General features: G+C 41.4%; 1 protein-coding gene across 2 annotated transcripts in view; it reads left to right on the top strand.

The window, feature by feature from the left end:
* Window positions 1-18,948, top strand: part of LOC309553939 (ceramide synthase 4-like) — a 205,248-nt gene that overhangs the window by 118,585 nt on the left and 67,715 nt on the right. For both annotated transcript variants that reach the window (XM_082255444.1, XM_082255443.1), the window contains exons 5-6: window positions 2,341-2,398; window positions 11,642-11,692. In XM_082255444.1, coding sequence (XP_082111570.1) covers window positions 2,341-2,398; window positions 11,642-11,692 — 109 coding nt within the window. The remainder of the gene's footprint in view (window positions 1-2,340; window positions 2,399-11,641; window positions 11,693-18,948) is intronic.

Below are 18,948 nucleotides of genomic sequence, written 5' to 3' on the forward strand. Positions count from 1 at the left end.
AGGGATGGATGGATGGGTGGGTCACAAGGCACTCAGGGCTGCTGTCCAGGAGAGTGAAGTTGACTCTGAGCAGTAGATAAAGAGAAGAGGGAAGCGCCTCTTGAGTGTGGTAAAAGCACAATTTATTACAAAGCGATATAGTAACTTACATTATAGTAAGCAGGTAAATACATGGCTCTCCGAGGGCGGCTGCTGGGGGTGGCATCCCAGTCTCCCGATGTCCAGGTGCAGGCTTGATGGCCGGAAATTGATGCAGACTTTCCTGGGTCCTTCCGGAGGTGCCGTGCAGCGGTGGAGACTTGTGCGGCGGCCGGGAGTCAGTGGAGGCATCTGACGTCACAGGTAGGTGTGGGCAGTCTGGGCCTCACAACTAGTTTCGGAGCATGCGCGAGAGTCCGATCCCGGACCTGCGCTCTCCTTTCTCAAGTGACACTTGAGAAAGGAGAGCGCAGGTCCGGGATCGGACTCTCGTGCATGCTCCGAAACTAGTTGTGAAGCCCAGACTGCCCACACCTACCTGTGACGTTAGACGCCTCCGCTGACTCCCGGCCGCCGCACAAGTCTCCACCGCTGTACGCTGCACGGCACCTCCGGAAGGACCCAGGAAAGTCTGCATCAATTTCCGGCCATCAAGCCTGCACCTGGACATCGGGAGACTGGGATGCCACCCCCAGCAGCCGCCCTCGGAGAGCCATGTATTTACCTGCTTACTATAATGTAAGTTACTATATCGCTTTGTAATAAATTGTGCTTTTACCACACTCAGGAGGCGCTTCCCTCTTCTCTTTATCTACGGAATTCATATTAAGCAAGGACACACATGCAATAACTGATAAATATTCTCCTTTAGCATGATGTGTGACATTAGGGTTTTCTCTTGGATACGGAATCGGCTTAAAGGGCGTGTCCAAAGGGTGGTAATAAACAGCGCATACTCAGACTGGTCTGAGGTAGTAAGCGGGGTGCCCCAGGGCTCAGTCCTGGGACCAACCTTGTTCAATTTATTCATAAACAACATTGAGGACGGGATCAGTAGTGCGTTATCAGTTTTTGCAGATGACACAAAATTGGCCAGGGCAATAACTGCACAGCATGAAGCAGATATCCTACAGAATGACCTGGACAAAATAACAGAGTGGGCAACGACATGGCAAATGAGGTTTAACGTGGAGAAGTGTAAGGTTTTGCACTTGGGGACTAAAAACATAAAAACACAATACACGTTAGGAGGGGAACCCTTGGGGGAATCAAAAATGGAGAAAGATCTGGGAGTCTTGGTTGATGATAGATTAGGCAACAGAATGCAATGTCAAGCGGCAGCTGCCAAGGCCAGCAGAATATTAGCATGCATAAAGAAAGGGATGTATTCCAGAGATAAGACTATAATCCTTCCACTTTATAAAACTCTGGTCCAACTGCATCTGGAGTATTCTGTCCAGTTCTGGTCGCCAGTCCTCAGGAGGGATGTGTTGGAGCTGGAGAGAGTCCAGAGAAGGGCAACTAAACTAATTAGGGGATTGGAGGACCTTGACTATGAAGAGCGTCTGCAATCGCTCGATTTATTCTCCCTGGAGAAGAGACGTCTGAGGGGGGACATGATGTCAATTTATAAATATCTTAATGGGGATCCCAGCTTCGAAAAAAAGCTGTTCATTCGAAGGGATTGCATGAGGACTCGAGGGCATACAATGCGATTAGAGGAGAAGCGTTTTAACCTCAGGCAACGTGGGGGGTTCTTTACTGTTAGGGCTACAAGATTGTGGAATTCTCTACCACAAGAGGTGGTTTCTGCGGGTAGTATGGTGGCTTTCAAAAGACTCTTAGACGTACATCTCAAGGATCAGAACATTCAGGGGTATGTGAGATGATTACAGCCACACACACCTACACAGGTTGAACTGGATGGACTATTGTCTTTATTCAACCTCACCTACTATGTAACTATGTAATTAAGACATTGGTAGTTTTCAATGGTTTTCTAGCTATGCCATGCCAACACATCTGAGCAATCCTGCAGCCCTGGAGCTGTTTTTGACTTGCCACATAATATATATCTATCAGGCATGGAATTGGAACACCTTCCATTAGACACAAGGGCACCATGAATTGTTTTTTTACGATCTTGTTGAAAGTACAATGTACCTTTTGATTACATATTTAAGGAAGTTTAAAGTATATTTTCCTTTTTGTAAATTACATTTTTATAGTAAAATATATAAATACATAGAATGTAATAATAAATAAAGAGTAAAGAATTAATATAGTTTATTTAGAATGACTATACTAACTCACTCTGTTGTCTGGAAAGCATAAACCAGTTATCATTTTTTTGTTTTCCAGCTGGAGATTTATAGTCTACTTGATTTCATTCCTTATTGGTGTTGCTGTACTTATCGATGTGAGTATACTTTTTGTTATAATCTGAATGTTGAATGACAAGGTAAAATAACTAGAAAAAATTATATATTGCTTGGTTATAAGTCCTCTAGGATGGCCATAAACAGTCTGATCCCACCCCAGTCCAAAGATCCACTACTATACTGGTTCGAGGTACCTGTAGGAGACAATTATGTGCACTTCTAACATTAGATGTACACAATATCACTCCTGTCCAACTTGATAGAAAATCTCTGCGTGACTCGACTAATCCTTCCTCTTCTCAATAAGAAGAGGGAATGGAGATGTTAACTGTTCATGTGTTGCTTCAGTGGAGCAGGTCCCATGATTAGCCCAGAAAAACAACAGGCAGTTGTTTGCAAGAGTTACATCTACTTGTTCATGCATAGGCATTTTGTACAATACTAATGCTGTACATCAGCTCAGCTCTTTTCTTGGATTGCACAAATGGATTTGGACCATTAAGTCCCATTATTTTAAAACCTGTAAAACTGTAACTTAAAAACAAAACATAGTAATGGCACACTGCCACAGGCTACTGTAGACATTAGATATCTCCTGCATGAAATCTTATACTAGTTGGGTAAAATATTAAATGACAAATTAAGTAGGAACTGCATTAAGTGCCGGGTCACACTTGTGCAATGCGCGGGAAGGTGCGATACGCAGGGGGTGTCAATTAAATGTTAACGACACCCCCAGTTTGATCGCATATCGCAGTGCGATCTGACAGTTCGCACAGGATCGGATCGCACAAGTGTGAACCACTGTGCGATCCGATCCTGGTGCGGCTGAAAAAAAGGGTCATGTGCGACTTTTGTGTGGGTGCAGTGCAAATTTAGCCATAAAAAGTGTATGGCTGAATTCGCACTGCACATCCGATCGCATGTAATGAAGGAGCAGTGCGCTCCGATATTACATGCTATCGCCGCACACGCTATAGTGTGAACTGGCACTCAGTCAGTTACAGTGACCACTGCTTAGTGATAAAATGCATTATTATCCAGTGCAGCTGGCTCTTGGTTTTGCAATGTTTGGTGCAATATGGCTTCACCTCCAAATGTAACTTTTATCTTTGCTAAGGAAGCAGTTATTTCTCTGACCACTTGCTAGTAAAACTGTACAGGATGTTTCATGCCCCACAATTTTAAGACATGAGCCTATAGTCCATATAAAAGAGAAGTGTGGGATTAAAAAAAAACAAAAAAAAAAAACAAAGACTCATACTCAGGGCTGGGGCAAGTGGTGGGCAGGAGGGGCAGCTTCTCTGGGCACTATGGTATCATGTGAGGTGGGGGGGGCACCACATCAAGATTAGGGGAAGGGTTGAGATATTTGTGTTGATATCTGGAATCTGGGGGCAGCAGGGGGTAAGAATTTGTTTTAGGAGGGCAAATTTAGGGTGTGCTAGGAGAGGGGATTTGGGGAGGGGATATGGTAGAGGGGAACATTTTTTTCTTTGGGGGGGGGGGGCTTGTGCTAGTAGGGATGATTGGGGTGGGTGGGAGAGGATTTGTGCTTAGAGGGGAAATTTGCGAGGTAGAGGATTAGTGCTAGGAGGGGGAATTTTTGAGGGGAGGGGGATTTTTGCTGGGGGCATATGGGGGGGGGTGAGAGGATTTGAGCTGGGGGATGGGAGGGGAGCAAAGGTTTGTGCTGGGTGGGGGGATTTCAGCAGGGGGCCAGATTTGTACTGGAAGGAGGGGGAATTTATGCCTAAGGGTAAGCATAAAGATTAGTGCCCAATTTCTTTTTTTTTTTTTGGGGGGGGGGGATTTTTGCTGACACATAATGCTCATACATCTTCTGGGGGGGGGGGGTTGGGCATGTTCACCCTGGGTTCTAGATGAGCTTGTCTTGGCACTGCTCATACTCATCTAGGTGGATGCAACATAAGTTTGATTCTGCATCTGCCCCCACTGCCTTCAAGACTGCTGATCGATCAGTTCTCGGTCTTTAATGAGCGGTGATTGTCAGTTACTGGCTCTTTGCTCTGCCTATCTATCAATAACTGGAGCACTGGGCTGTGAAGGGGGCGGGTGTGACTGACTCAGGCTATCAGTGGCATACTCATGCATGTGGGTGGATCTCTAAATTAATGTCGGGATCCCTTCAGAGTATTTTTATTTCAATACAATTTTGAAAACTTTCTATTTTCTTTTTCAGGGTCAGTAGTGTAAACTTGCTTCTGACACAGGCTATTTATTTGTAGTACATTAATGCAGGTTAGTGTGGTACAGTTTAGTGCATTAAATCGCATTATAAAGTAGGGATGTAACGATATCAAAATCTCACGGTACGATACAATTTCGATATAAACCTCACGGTACGATATTTATTGCGATATTGTGGAAAAGCTCATGGTATTGTTAAATAGCTCATGATAGTGTTTGTGATGATAATAGCGAAAAAATACCGACATTTATTCTGCTTTTGCCAGTCAACAGGCAATTTATTGTTGTATTTATGGATCCATGACAACATAAAACACTGATCACATAGTGCTTTTAAAGTGCAAGTTGTAGTCAGGAACATCAATATTCTGTATAGTAATATTTGGTTGCATAACTGATTCTTCTGTGCAATGTTCAAGTTAAGAAGCAGCTAGAACAATTGTAAACGAACAATAGTCAATTCCCTTTAAGTGCAAACAAAGATCAAGTTAAGTCAGGTTTAAATGTGCAAGGCAAATAAAGGCAGCCTTTTAAAACTGGTATTTAGGAACATAACTTAAACTTAAATAAAATAGTCAGTCAAAAAGCCTTTAAAAAAAACACTGACCTATCATTTAGCTTATGTTCACGTTTTTCATCAGAAAGATCAAAATATCTACATTGCAAGAAAAAAAAAAAAAAAAAAACAGTAAAAAAAATCCTTAAACTCTGGTCTATGTAGTTAACAATGATTTGTTCCGCGGGACTGTGTTTATTCCTCTTGCTTTTTGACGGACACCTGTCCTTTTAATATTGTAACCCAACCACGACGATATCGAGACACGACCACGACGATATCGAGACACGACCACGACGATATCGAGACGACCACGACGATATCGAGACGACCACGACGATATGATATCGCGATATCTTCGATATCGTTACATCCCTATTATAAAGTGCACTAAAGTACACTATCCTTAATGTTCCCATAGATGCTCAAAATCTCCTGTATTCATAAATGTCTGGGAGTTATTGAACGTAAGGTGGGGTTATGGCAGTCCACAAACAAACTCCAAGTGTCCTAATCAATAGTTTACTGTCCTGCCCTCTAGTCAATTGCATACTAAAAAAATGGGGAATCTGTTAATGCTGAGGAGGAATAAAGATCCCCCCAGAAATAGCCGAGCGGTTATTTGGGCAAGAAAAGTGGACTATTTTAAATTATTAAATTCAATGCTTTAACAAAAATAGATAAAAAGAGTACAGTCAAGAGTACAGTTACATAGTTACATAGTTAGTGAGGCTGAAAAAAGACACAAGTCCATCCAGTTCAACCTATGATGTGTGTGTGTGTTTGCTTTTAACCGTACATTGTATACCCCTGTATGTTGTGGTCTTTAAGGTGTCCATCCAATAGTTTTTTGAAACTATCAATGCTCCCCGCTGATACGACTGCTTGCGGAAGAGAATTCCACATCCTTACCGCTCTTACAGTGAAGAACCCCTTACGCACTTTAAGGTTAAACCGCCTTTCCTCAAATTTTAGTGAGTGGCCACGTGTCTTATTGTATCTCCTTTCTCTGAATAGTTTGTTCCTTATGCTAGGGTCGCCAGTACAGTATTTGTACATTGATATCATATCCCCCCTCAATCGTCTCTTCTCCAGAGAGAATAAGTTCAGTGCTTGTAGTCTTTCCTCATAGCTGATGTCCTCCATTCCCCTAATTATTTTTGTTGCCCTTCTCTGGACTTTCTCCAGTTCCAGCACATCCTTCCTGAGGACCGGTGCCCAGAACTGGACAGCATACTCCAGATGTGGCCATTCAGTAATGCACGTGATGCACCACAAAAAAATTACCCCCTAAAAAACACTCATTCTATTAAAAACAATAGACACTAAGATAGGTACATCCGGACAATTTACCCATGTAAACTGCCTTGATCTGTGCAATAGCCGGCTCAATACACTGGAAGAAAAGTCTCCCTATATGAATTTCAAGGTAGTATTAGCATTGGTCCTATGGCTATTCTTCACTCAAGGCCACTTTTAACCAGACAACGCTGTGTAATCAAAGGTTGCAGTCTATAAATGTACTACAGAGTAGTGGAGTGAACAAACATTCTATGCCACCAGATGGCACTGCAGTGGTGGCTTACCTGGGGGCCAGGGCCAATGTAGACAACCTTAGAATTGGCTGGACCACTGTCCAGAGTTAGAATAGTATGCTACGGTACTTTTGGTTTGCCCTTTGTGTAGTGTGCTGTCAGAGAGGGGATTTAATGCAGTGGGCAGTTTTGTGACAATAAGATGAATCCCCCTGCCCCAACACAGTTGACTGATTCAATTTTATGTAAATGAACCAGTCCTGGATCAGCAGTTATTACAGAACTCCTGTAGCTGATGGTGAATAAACTTTTGCTTGAAATCTGGTCCCCTAAAAAGTAAAATACCTTACACTATTACTATCTACTGCCACACTGGCCAGCTACCATTATCAGCTTCTGCCACCATTACCAGCTCCTTCCACCCCTGCTGGCCTGCCACTATTATCAACTCCTGCTTCTGCTGCTGTCCTGTCACATATGCCATCACCTGCCACCATTACAAACTGCTTCTTCAACTGCTCGTCTGATACCAGTATTATCTGCCATAATTTCCAGCTTCTTTTACTGCTGCTTGCCTCCCACTATTACCATCACCTATTGCCTACTGAAATAAATATGCTCAAATGTTGTATTTTGATAAAAAGCTGACTGTTTTCCCTCCTGTTCAAAATATGTCCTAGTACAAGTGCTTAAATTCTGTGCATGGACTAAAATATTTTGGTGTTCTTTTTCTGTAAAATAAATACTCTCTGTTGGTTTTTTATTAAACATTGTACTCAAACACTGTATATGGAGTCCATACAATATTTATCTGGCATTTCTAGTGAAATAAATACACTCTAATGTTGATTTTTGGATTAAAACTGGATATTGTCCCTCCTGTTCAAAACACAGCCTATCAACATGCTTAAATTATATGTATGGAGTCAGCACAATGTTTCTTCCTTTTTTCTGTGAAATATATACACTTAAATGTGGATTTTTTGGATGAAAATCTTCATCCTTTGTCATTTTCAGAAGGGAGAAAACGCGGCTCCAGGTGTGTGATGGTAGCTTAGAGGTGGAATATCCCATAGAGTGCTAGCCCTGACCTGCCTCCGTGGAAAACGTGTAAGAAAAGAAACGGCCGCACATCCAGGAATTCCAGTTGCCTTTAATTTCCAAAGTGATGACACCAAAGACACCAACATAGGGTCACGTAGACGCGTTTCACACATACATCTTGTGCTTAATCAATTAAGCACAAGATGTATGTGTAAAACGCATCTACGTGACCCTATGTTGGTGTCATCACTTTGTCATCACCTTGGAAATTAAAGGCAATTGGAATTCCTGGATGTGTGGCCGATTCTTTTCTTATAAGTTTGTCATTTTCAGAATTTAGCCTACTTTTATGGTAAAAATGACCTCATCCATCTGTAACGGCTCTCCCTGCTGAACATTTTTTTAAATGTGTTGGTATGTTTTGGTACATGTCCCCATGACAGCGCCCTGCTATTCTTGTCCATTACTTGACAACTCCTTGCCCACTGGCCTTAAAAATAGCCAGAATTGATTTTCAGGATTTGCCCTTTACTGCCCTCATAGACTTCAATGTGGTTAGGATTAAAGTTCACAATTTTTGGCCTTTGTAATGGGTTCAACAAACAGCTTGCAAGCCATAGTCAGACCAATTTGCTTATCGTTAGTTACTAGTAGTTGTTGTTAGTTAGCATCATATCACTTTTTTAAGTGATTAACGATTGCACAAGTGTGTGTATCTCTCCTCATAAGGAAAAAATAGAGGGCAATCCTACAAAAGTCCACATGCAGAAACAGGCAGTGTCTGGGACCCACTGCAGTATGCTTTATTTTTCAGGACCCATATAAGAATCATGCTATGTTGGCAGTCTTTAGTTAATACGTCAACTGGGAGTGACATTTATAACAACAGAACTATAGATGAACAATAACCCTTAACGCAAACCTTTTTCGGTTATGGAAAGAGTGGGAAAGGGTCAGAACCTCTGAGGTTTCAAGTTCTGTTTTTATCACTGTAGAGGAGATTTCCCCTTACTTCCTGTTCTGTCTGACATCTATCACATGGACAGGAAGTGGGGAGAAATCACCCCACTGGAGACAAAGGTAAAATCCTTACAAAGGTTCTAAACCTTCACCATGCTAAAAGGTTTGTTTTGATGTTTGTGTCGCTCAGAGATTTTTCCCCACTTGTTTTGTCTGATGCCTATTATTTAGACAGAATGGGGTTTATTTACTAAAGCTGGAGAGTGCAAAATCAGGCTTACTTATACATAGAAACCAATCAGCTTTCAGGTTTTATTTCCAAAGCCTACTTGAATAAGCTGAGGTTAGAAGCTGATTCCTTACCATTCGCAGCTGCACCAGATTCTGAGTGCCCCGGCTTTAGTAAATTACCCCAATGTGAGGAATATTTCCCAGTCAGGACCACAGATATCAATACAATGTTTACAGATGTTCTAACGCTGGGAAAAAAAACTAAAAGTAGTGACAAAAGGAAGTAAATTTGCTTTGTATTAAAAAAAAAAACTTCTTTCTCATGTGATAGAACTCAGAGAGGAAGTGGTTATGTCTAATATAGCTGATATATTTCCTAAATACTAGGTTACAGGTTAAAGGGGTTGTAAAGGCAGAAGTTTTTTTAGCTTAATGCATTCTATGCATAAAAATCCTTCTGTGTGTAACAGTCCCCCTAACACTTACCTGAGCCCTCTCTCTGTCCAGCAATGTCCACGAGTTAATCAGCTGCCTGGCTGATTGGCTGAGTTACAGCCACGTCGCTATTTGCTCCCGCAGCTGTCTATCAAAGTCAGTTAGCCAATCAGGAGAGAGAGGGGGCCGAATGGCAGCTCTGTGTCTGAATGGACTGTGCAAAACCAACTACACAGAGGGAGCAAGTATAACATGTTTGTTATATATATAAAAAAAAAAAAACAAGACTTTACAATCACTTTAATGTTAAGAAGATAAACTTTAAATATTAAGTTTAGGTTAAAACATTGCCTAAACTAAGTAAGCAGAAGATTTATATTTTGCTTGAATATTAAATTAGTGCTACTGTTAAGTAATAAAGGACTTGTAATGCTATTTTCTTACTTACAAGGTCGTTTTTCTTTTTAAACATACTCCTTCATGTTCTTTCTGGAGCTACAAGGACTTAGCAGATCATGTGTTTTTTTTTATTGCACGGGGAAAGCAGATATCAGTGTTAACTTATTTACAGTATTTTAGAAATTTCAAATTCTTCTTTGAAAGTCCTATCCAATCCTTTAATTAACCAGTTCTGGACCGGAAGGATTTGCCCCTTTAATGCCCCTTTAATGACCACGGTCATGCGATGCTGTACCGAAATAAAATCGATCTCCTTTTTTTCCCACAAATAGAGCTTTCTTTTGGTTGTATTTGATCACCTCTGCAATTTTTATTTTTGCACTATAAAGAAAAAAAGAGCGACAAATTCTGGGAAAAAAAAAAAAAAATGTTCACGTTCTACTATATAACATTCTCAAAAAAAAAATTTAAAAATCAAAATTTTTCATCCTTTTAGGCCAATTTGTATTCTGCTACATATTTTTGATTAAAAAAAAAAAAAATCGCCCTCCAGCACCACGTGCGCGACCGATGCAGGGCTACATCGTTTTGTGCCTCCGAGTCAGCCTGCTGCAGTAAATTTGCAGCGGGCGGTTAGAAAGTGGTTAAAGGGGCATTAAACACAAAAGCAAACATTTATTATATTGCTGCTTACCACTTGTTAGTTTTGCCTTTATTTTTACCTGGTGATCAGGCCAGAAAATCTGTTGTTTTTCAATAGAACAAGCTCTCCTGCAAATATATCAGTTACAAGCGTTGAGACTTACCATTTACCACTGACGGGGTGCCAACAACGATCAGCTTTTATTTATTGATGTAAAATCTTTATCCCAAAAGAAAAAAAAAAACTGTTAGGCCTCTTTCACATGGCCGCTCCGGTTTTTTGCTCCGCTGCGGGACTTTTATTTTTTTTCACGGAGGGGATGACACTTGTGTCATCCGCTCCGTATGTCCGCATATCATCCCATCCGTTTGCGGATGATATACGGACATAATGTAAGTCTATGGGCATTGCGAATGTCACCGCTGACATCCGATTTTGCTTCCTTTCCGTTTTTTGAATGGAGAAAAATAGGGTTCTGTTCCGTTCCAAAAAACGGAACAGAACTGAAAGGAAGAAAATCGGATGTCAGCGGATGGTATTCCGCTGACATCCACAATGCCATAGACTTACATTATGTCCGTAAATCATCCGCAAAAAAAATAGGATGATTTGCGGACATACGGAGCGCCCGTGTGAAAGGGCCCTTACTGTAACTGCTTGTGCTACTGCAGTGTGAGCTGGAGTTTGGATTCAGATTGTTAGTGTAGCTAAATCTGCTAGTACATCTACTCCCCCCCCTCCCTCCACAGACTGACAATGCTGCTGTCTGCTGTGACCCCATGCTCCTTCTTCCAGAGTGGGGGCACCCTAATACAGGAGGTTAAAACAGAGGGAAAAGCCTAAGGAAAGAAAACTTATGCAGCCTCCACATCTGATGATTGGTAATCTGCAATTCATTACATTTTTGATTTTGGGCTTAGTCTAAATTTTTAGTTGAACTTTGGTGAAACCAACCCCTCTTCTCCTTAGAGCCAGTGTCCTGCATGGCCACTGTAGCAGGTTCAAGAAAGACTGCAACATCTTGAAGGAAATACACATTCCTTGGCGTTACATACTAACTCAATACGGTATACTTTCTCTATGGTTTTACTCATACCTGTTAAATCTGTCAGGACAATAGAATATGAGCCACTCCCTGCACATTACTATTTTTGCATTCCATTTTTAATATGGCTGAAAGAGTTTAGTTTCAATAATCAAAATATCTTTTATATTTTACGTATCAGTCACTTAAATCAATCTTCTTTTTATTTTTATATTGCTGCAGAAGCCATGGTTTTGGGACCAAAGTGAATTCTGGACAGATTATCCCTATCAGGTGAGAACCACAATCTTTTAATGAGGATAGAGGAAGAATTAGAATTTTTAGTAAAACAATTGCTCAAATCTGGCTTCTTTAATATTTCGTCCATCAAGGCTTTCTTGCTAGTGATTGAGTTTTAGCAATGTTCTGGGTAGTAATGGGGAAGCTTCCAATAGTAATAAATAGTCTGAAATTGAACGTGTTTGTTACCCCAACACTTCATATTCCTGATATGTGCCTGCTGTACCATGTACTTGTATGAGAAAGTGTCCTGTTCTCTTTGTATTGCTTTTTTTTTGTGTGAAATCCCTGGTGTTCCTGCCAGTCCCCTTGTTTTACCATTAAAAACTGATCATACTAAGCAGGAGAACCGTGGTTAGTTCTCTAGCTATGCTGGGAACTCAGTGTACTCTCCTCCAATAATCAGACTTGCCCTCACCGCTGCACAGCCATTCACTGGGAAGATCAGTGTGCTGTTGTTTCTCCTTCCCCAGCTCTTATATAGCTGGGAACAGAGGGAATGAGATCACTTATAAAAAAGGGAAAAAAGGTATTTATAATGTTCTTTTTTTTTATTTCTATACAAAAATGTTTGCTTTTCATTTCTATTTTAAACTGAACGGGTTGTTTTACAAGGTGATTGTTTGCAATCACTTTAATGAATCTTTTACTGGTCCTTTAACATGTCCCTACTCCCTAACTATGTAAATGCATTTCTTTAAACTTTCACGGGTTAACCAGAATGTTTCATGTACTTAACCACTTGCCGACTGCCGTCAGTATATTTACTGCGGCAGTCAGCCCCTCACAGGCAAAGCGACGTAGGTCTACGTCGATCGCCTGTGAGCCTCTAGGGGGCGAGCGCGTGCCGCCGGAGGCGTGCTCCCGCCCCCGCTTGTTCGCGGACCCCCCCGCCCGTGTGACCGGCGGACATCGGGTCACTCGCGATCGTCGGGTGGAGAGGGAGAAAGGCAGGCGGCTAATGTAAACAAAGCCGCCTGTCATTCTCCCTGATGTAAGTACAGAGATCATACGGTCCTGCTATGCAGGATCGTATTTCTCTGTTGTTACACAAACAGCCACATCCCTTCACAGTTAGAAACACGCCCCTAGGGACACACTTAACCCCTCCTTCTCCAATAAAGTTAACCCCTTCCTGCCAGTGTCATTTTTACAGTAACAGTGCATATTTTTAGCACTGATTACTGTAGTAATGTCACTGGTACTCCCAAAAGTGTCAAAAATGTCAGTCAAGGATCCGATCTGTCCGCCACAATGTTGCAGTCCCGCAAAAAATAAATCGCAGATCGCCGCCATTACTCGTTAAAAAAAAAATGACAAAAATCTTTCCCTTAGTTAGTAAACGCAATAACTTTTGCGCAAACCAATCAAACCAAACCAAACCAATTGCGATTTTTTTTTTACCAAACATATGTAGCAGAAAACAAATTGGCCTAAAATGTTAAAAAATTTTGATTTTTACATTTTTTTGGGGGGGGGAATTTCATATAAAAAAATGTGAAAAATATTGTTATTTTTGCAAAATTGTCGCTCTTTTTTTGTTTATAGCGCATGATCAAAAAATTGCACAGGTGATAAAATACCACCAAAAGAAAGCTCTGTTTGTGGGAAAAAAAGGACGTCAATTTCATTTGGGTACAGCGCCGCACGACTGCGCAATTGTCCGTTAAAGTCACGCAGTGCCGAATCGCAAAATAGGCCCTGGTCAGGAAGGGGGTAAAATCTTCTGGGGCTTAAGTGGTTAAATTGGAACTTTAGTCAGAAAATTAAGTCCTGATAGATCACTTTAGGCTGGCTCCTTTTGCAGGTATAGCTATGTAAAACATGAAAAGTAGGTGCTTAAACTGTTTAAAATGCAGTAATACACTGTCTCACCCTGCTTTGCACATGCTCAGTTGCTCTTCATTTTTGGCATTGTGCCTAAAATTAGAGCCACGGCCAGAGAGGACGTTCTGCTGACAACCTAAAAATGTACTGCTGCTCAGGGGCTCTGGGTTCAGCAAAATGTTAACCTCCAGCAAGAAGAAACAGGAGCAATGCTGGAGGCAATTTACAGCACACGCTAATTTTGATATTCAATTATGTGAAATGCATGGTTTCTTGATAAAGAATACTATTTTTTATTAAGTTATTATGGGTAAATTACTGCTTCAAAGTATTCCTGTATAGTCGCCTATGACCACAGTGGTAAAAACCATGTCTAATAAAGAAGCAGATCTCTTGTAATTAACGTAGCCTATAGCAATGTTTCAGATAAAATATATATCATTTAAAAAGTTTAACATATTAGCTGATATTTCAAATGCATAAATACCAACAGGCATTCCTTTCTAACCTTTATTTAACCCATCAAAAATGAATATCTAATTGGTTCAGGTGATCCATGATTATTTTCACTTTATTTTTCATTGGGAAATGAAATAGGAGTTAAACATTCCATAAACAAGAACTTGACACTCAAAATAATCAAGGTGATTGCATACTTTATATTGCTTCTTTACTGGAACGGTAGGAACTATTTGCACTATTATGTTTAGCTCTCAAATTATTGTACCTCCCTATTATGGCAGTGCTGCGTACAATATTATTATACATTCACATTAACTAAGGTAGATAGTCATTGAACTATTTTTTTGCTTTCTCTCTATATTTCATATCGTGAGCAATGTGATTCTGCCTTTTTTGCGAGCAGCGTTACCCTGTGGATGGTACGGCATGGTTGGCTTTTCTGTGTATATTTTAAAAAGTTAGATACTTGGAGAAGGCCTAATAATATAAAATAATCTATCTTGGGCAAGAGAAGATTTGGAAGAACAGTCACAGCCCACTTTATGAGATGATCAGTAATCCTCTTTAACATATCTATGGCCAAAGGCAATCTTTTGTGCTTGCAGGTAGTTCATCATCAACAGATCCCATGGAAACTTAGAATGTAGGGTAAGTACGGAGCTTTCTCCTTCCTTCTATGAGTCACATTTCAAACCCAACATAGACTACCCACTTCTTCCACTGCAGTAGTATCAACATGCATACATTTTGGTTTTCCATAGCTCTGCAATCTTCCTTTCTCTCACACACCTTTATGTTTGCATGGAATGCAGATTAAAGCGGAGTTCCAGCCATTCACTCACCTGTCCACGGTCCAGTGATGCGGCCGCCCGAAGCCTCGATCCTCTCCCTCGGCGCCGGCATCACTGCTGTGGGCACCCGGCTGTGACAGTTTGCGGCTTCACAGCTGGGTACCCACTGCGCACGCGCGAGTCACGCTGCGTGTCTTGATTGGCCGGCAATCTTCTGGGACCTCTGACGTGTCCCAGAAGATTGCAGGGAGGGAGGGGGAGAGGAGAACTTCCGTTCAGGGCGCCGCGGCGCTCCGAGCGGAAGTGGGAGCGGGTACCTGTCAAAACTAGGTACCCGCTCCCCCCCCCAAAAAAATGACATGCCAAATGTGGCATGTCAGGGGGTCAGGACTCCCTAAAGCGGAAGTTCCACTTTTGGGTGGAACTCCGCTTTAAGGCAGCCTATCCTTTCACATAGTCTATATCTAATGGGGCAAAGACATATTTCTACACAGTGCTGCACACAGAACATGATATCGATATATATAGTATCTCACAAAAGTGAGTACACCCCTCACTTTTTTGTAAATATTTTATTATATCTTTTCATGTGACAACACTGAAGAAATTACACTTTGCTACAATGTAAAGTAGTGAGTGTACAGCTTGTATGACTTTATAAGTTTGCTATTCCCTCAAAATACAGCCATTAATGTCTAAACCGCTAGCAACAAAAGAGAGTACACCTCTAAATGAAAATGTTCCAATTGGGCCCAAAGTGTCAATATTTTGTGTGGCCACCATTATTTTCCAGCACTCCCTAAACCCTCTTGGGCATGGAGTTCACCAGAGAGTTCACCAGAGCTTCACAGGTTGCCACTGGAGTCCTCTTCCACACTTCCATGACGACATCACAGAGTTGGTGGATGTTAGAGACCTTGCGCTCCTCCATTTTCCATTTGAGGATACCCCACAGATTCTCAATAGAGTTTAGGTCTTGAGACATGCTTGGCCAGTCCATCACCTTTACCCTCAGCTTTTTTAGCAAGGCAGTGCTCATCTTGGAGGTGCGTTTTGGGTCGTGTTGGAATACTGCCCTGCGCCCCAGTCTCTGAAGGGAGGGGATCATGCTCTGCTTCAGTATGTCACAGTACATGTTGGCATTCATGGTTAACTTATGAACCTATAGCTCTCCAGTGCTGGCAGCACTCATGTAGCCCCAGGCCAGGACACTCCCACCACCATGCTTGACTGTAGGCAAGACACAGTTATCTTTGTACTCCTCACCTGGTTGCCGCCACACACGCTTGACACCATCTGAACCAAATACGTTTATCTTGGTCTCATCAGACCACAGGACATGGTTCCAGTAATCTGTGTCCTTAGTCTGCTTGTCTTTAGCAAACTGCAGGCTTTCTTGTGCATCATCGTTAGAAGAGGCTTCCTTCTGGGACGACAGCCATTCAGACCAATTTGATGCAGTGTGTAGCATATGGTCTGAGCACTGACAGCCTGACCCCCCACCCCTTTATTCTCTGCAGCAATACTGGCAGAACTCATATGTCTATTTCCCAAAGACAACCTCTGGATATGATGCTGAGCACATGCACTCAACTTCGTTGGTTGACCATTGCGAGGCCTGTTCTGAGTGGAACATGTCCTGTTAAACCGCTGTATGGTCTTTACCACGGTGCTGCAGCTCAGTTTCAGGGTCTAGGCAATCTTCTTATAGCCTAAGAAATCTTTATGTAGAGCAACAATTCTTTTTTTCAGATCCTCAGAGAGTTCTTTGCCACGAGGTGCCATGTTGCACTTCCAGTGAGCAGTATGAGAGATTGGGAGCGATAACACCCAATTTACCACACCTTCTCCCTATTCACCCCTGAGACCTTGTAACACTAACGAGTCACATGACACTGGGGAGGTAAAATGGCAAATTGGGCCCAATTTGGACATTTTCACTTAGGGGTGTACGTATTTTTGTTGCCAGCAGTTTAGACATTAATGGCTGTGTGTTGGGTTATTTTGAGGGGGCAGCAAATTTACACTGTTATACAAACTGTACACTCACTCTTTTACATTGTAGCAAAGTGTCATTTCCTAAGTGTTGTCATATGAAAAGATATAATAAAACATTTACAAAAATGTGAGGGGTGTACTCATTTTTGTGAGATACAATAATGACAAATTAACTTTTTTAGTAGGCAAACTCTCTTCAAGGCTTTGCTTTCCACAATCATTTTACTGGCTGTTTTCCTGTCCTGCTTCTGAAGCAATTTTCAGTTCTTGCCCTTTACTCTTCACTATTACTGTCTTGCTTTGGAACCCCAGAAATGTGGTTGTCTGTCTATACGTAGAGCTATTGTGGCAAAGTTGGTTGCTTCAGAAGCTTCTCAATCATCTTCATCTTTATCTTCCCCCATTAGTGATTCCAGGGGACATCTAGTCACTACATCCACATTATTGTGAGTTGACCCACATGCTGTGATACCTCACCTGAAAGGTATACTTTGCCAATCTTGCCAACCTATATTATTTTAGAGCTTCAAGCCTGCCATAAAAATAGACTAATAGGTTATTGTTAATGGCTTCAGAATATATCCTTGACAGATGTGCCATGATTTTCTCAGTGGAAGACTGAAAATCCCAACTTGACTTTTGCAGACTCTGATTCTGTGTACGCTTTCACATACTCCTTTTGGTCCAGTATTTGTGCTAAAACAGTACCTGGCCCTTTCAAACTACCGCTCCAGCAAAGTCAGCAATTTAATTTACCAGACTTTGATTATGAATTAGTGGATTTCATTTAATCCTTCTGAACACACTTCCTGATATCATATGTCGGTGCGAGAGTCATTCCAGGAGTTATCGATTTCACAGATGAACCCTCCACCATGAAAGAAGAACCTATATTTTTCTGATTTCACAAATTGCAATTATTTTCCCGTGGGACTAACTTGGCTATATCAACATATTGCAGTCATTGAAGACTAATAAAAAAGTGATATGGGCTGGCCATCTACCTTCAGAAGTGTTTAAAGAATGTAATCTTTATTGGTTTCCTGAATACGTTTTAATGCTTAGCAATGTAACTTCAATGAGTATCTCAGAATCTGTGACCTTGAAGGTAGCGGGATTTAGTTCTTACAACCAAGGATGACAACCTTTCTTTAGCACAGTTGGAACATAATGCCATTGTTCTGATTTCCCTGATGCATTCAAATCTGTTGGGAACATATGTATAAAATTATATTGTCTCTATAGCTACAGTAAGTAAAATGTTAATCCATAAGTGAGCTCTAATACAAATGACATTAAGTGGGACTCCAAAATAATCTTTACAAAAAATCTTTAATGTGTGAGACAGGGGTACATTTTTTGTTTTTAGTAAAAGTGTTACACTTTAATTGTAGCACCTATCAAGATGATATTTATACCTTACATTATCAAAAAGGATATCAGGGAACTGGAGAAAGTGCAGAAAAGAGCAACCAAGCTGATAAGAGGCATGGAGGAGCTCAGCTATGAGGAAAGATTAGATGAACTGAATTTATTCTCTCTTGAGAAGAGGAGATTAAGGGGGGATATGATCAACATGTATAAATACATAAGTGGTCCATATAGTGAACTTGGTGTTGAGTTGTTCACTTTAAGCTCATCACGGAGGACAAGGGGGCACTCTTTACATCTAGAGGAAAACAGAGTAAGGCTCCATGTACACGGGACGCTGGAAATGACCGTTTAGGAGCAGTTGGACGTTTTTTTCAGAAGCCCCTGAACCCATCTACATTTTATCTTATCTGTCCATGTACACCAGGTCGTTTACAGTCATTTGCAGGCAGTTGCGTTCAGGGACTTTTTTTAGAACGCAATTATTTGCGTTCGAACGTGTGTTTCCCGGCGTTTCAAACGCAAAAACGCGACCGAACGCGATGACCCGCGTTTAGCGTTCGCGTTTTTCCATTTTAAAGGGGAATCATTTTTTTGACCTCTAGGAACGGTTCTAAACGCAAACGCCCGCTAAACGCGGGTACAAACACGACCGAACGGACGTTTCAAACGTCCTAAAAATTCCAGCATTCAAAGGGACTTTTAACAACGTCCCGTGTACATGGACCCTTAGTCTCCAAATACGGAAAGGTTTCTTCACGTAAGAGCTGTGAAAATGTGGAATAGTCTCCCTCCAGAGGT

Source organism: Pelophylax lessonae (assembly GCF_965119305.1).
Source record: "Pelophylax lessonae genome assembly, chromosome: 1".
NCBI classification, from domain to species: Eukaryota; Metazoa; Chordata; class Amphibia; order Anura; family Ranidae; genus Pelophylax; species Pelophylax lessonae.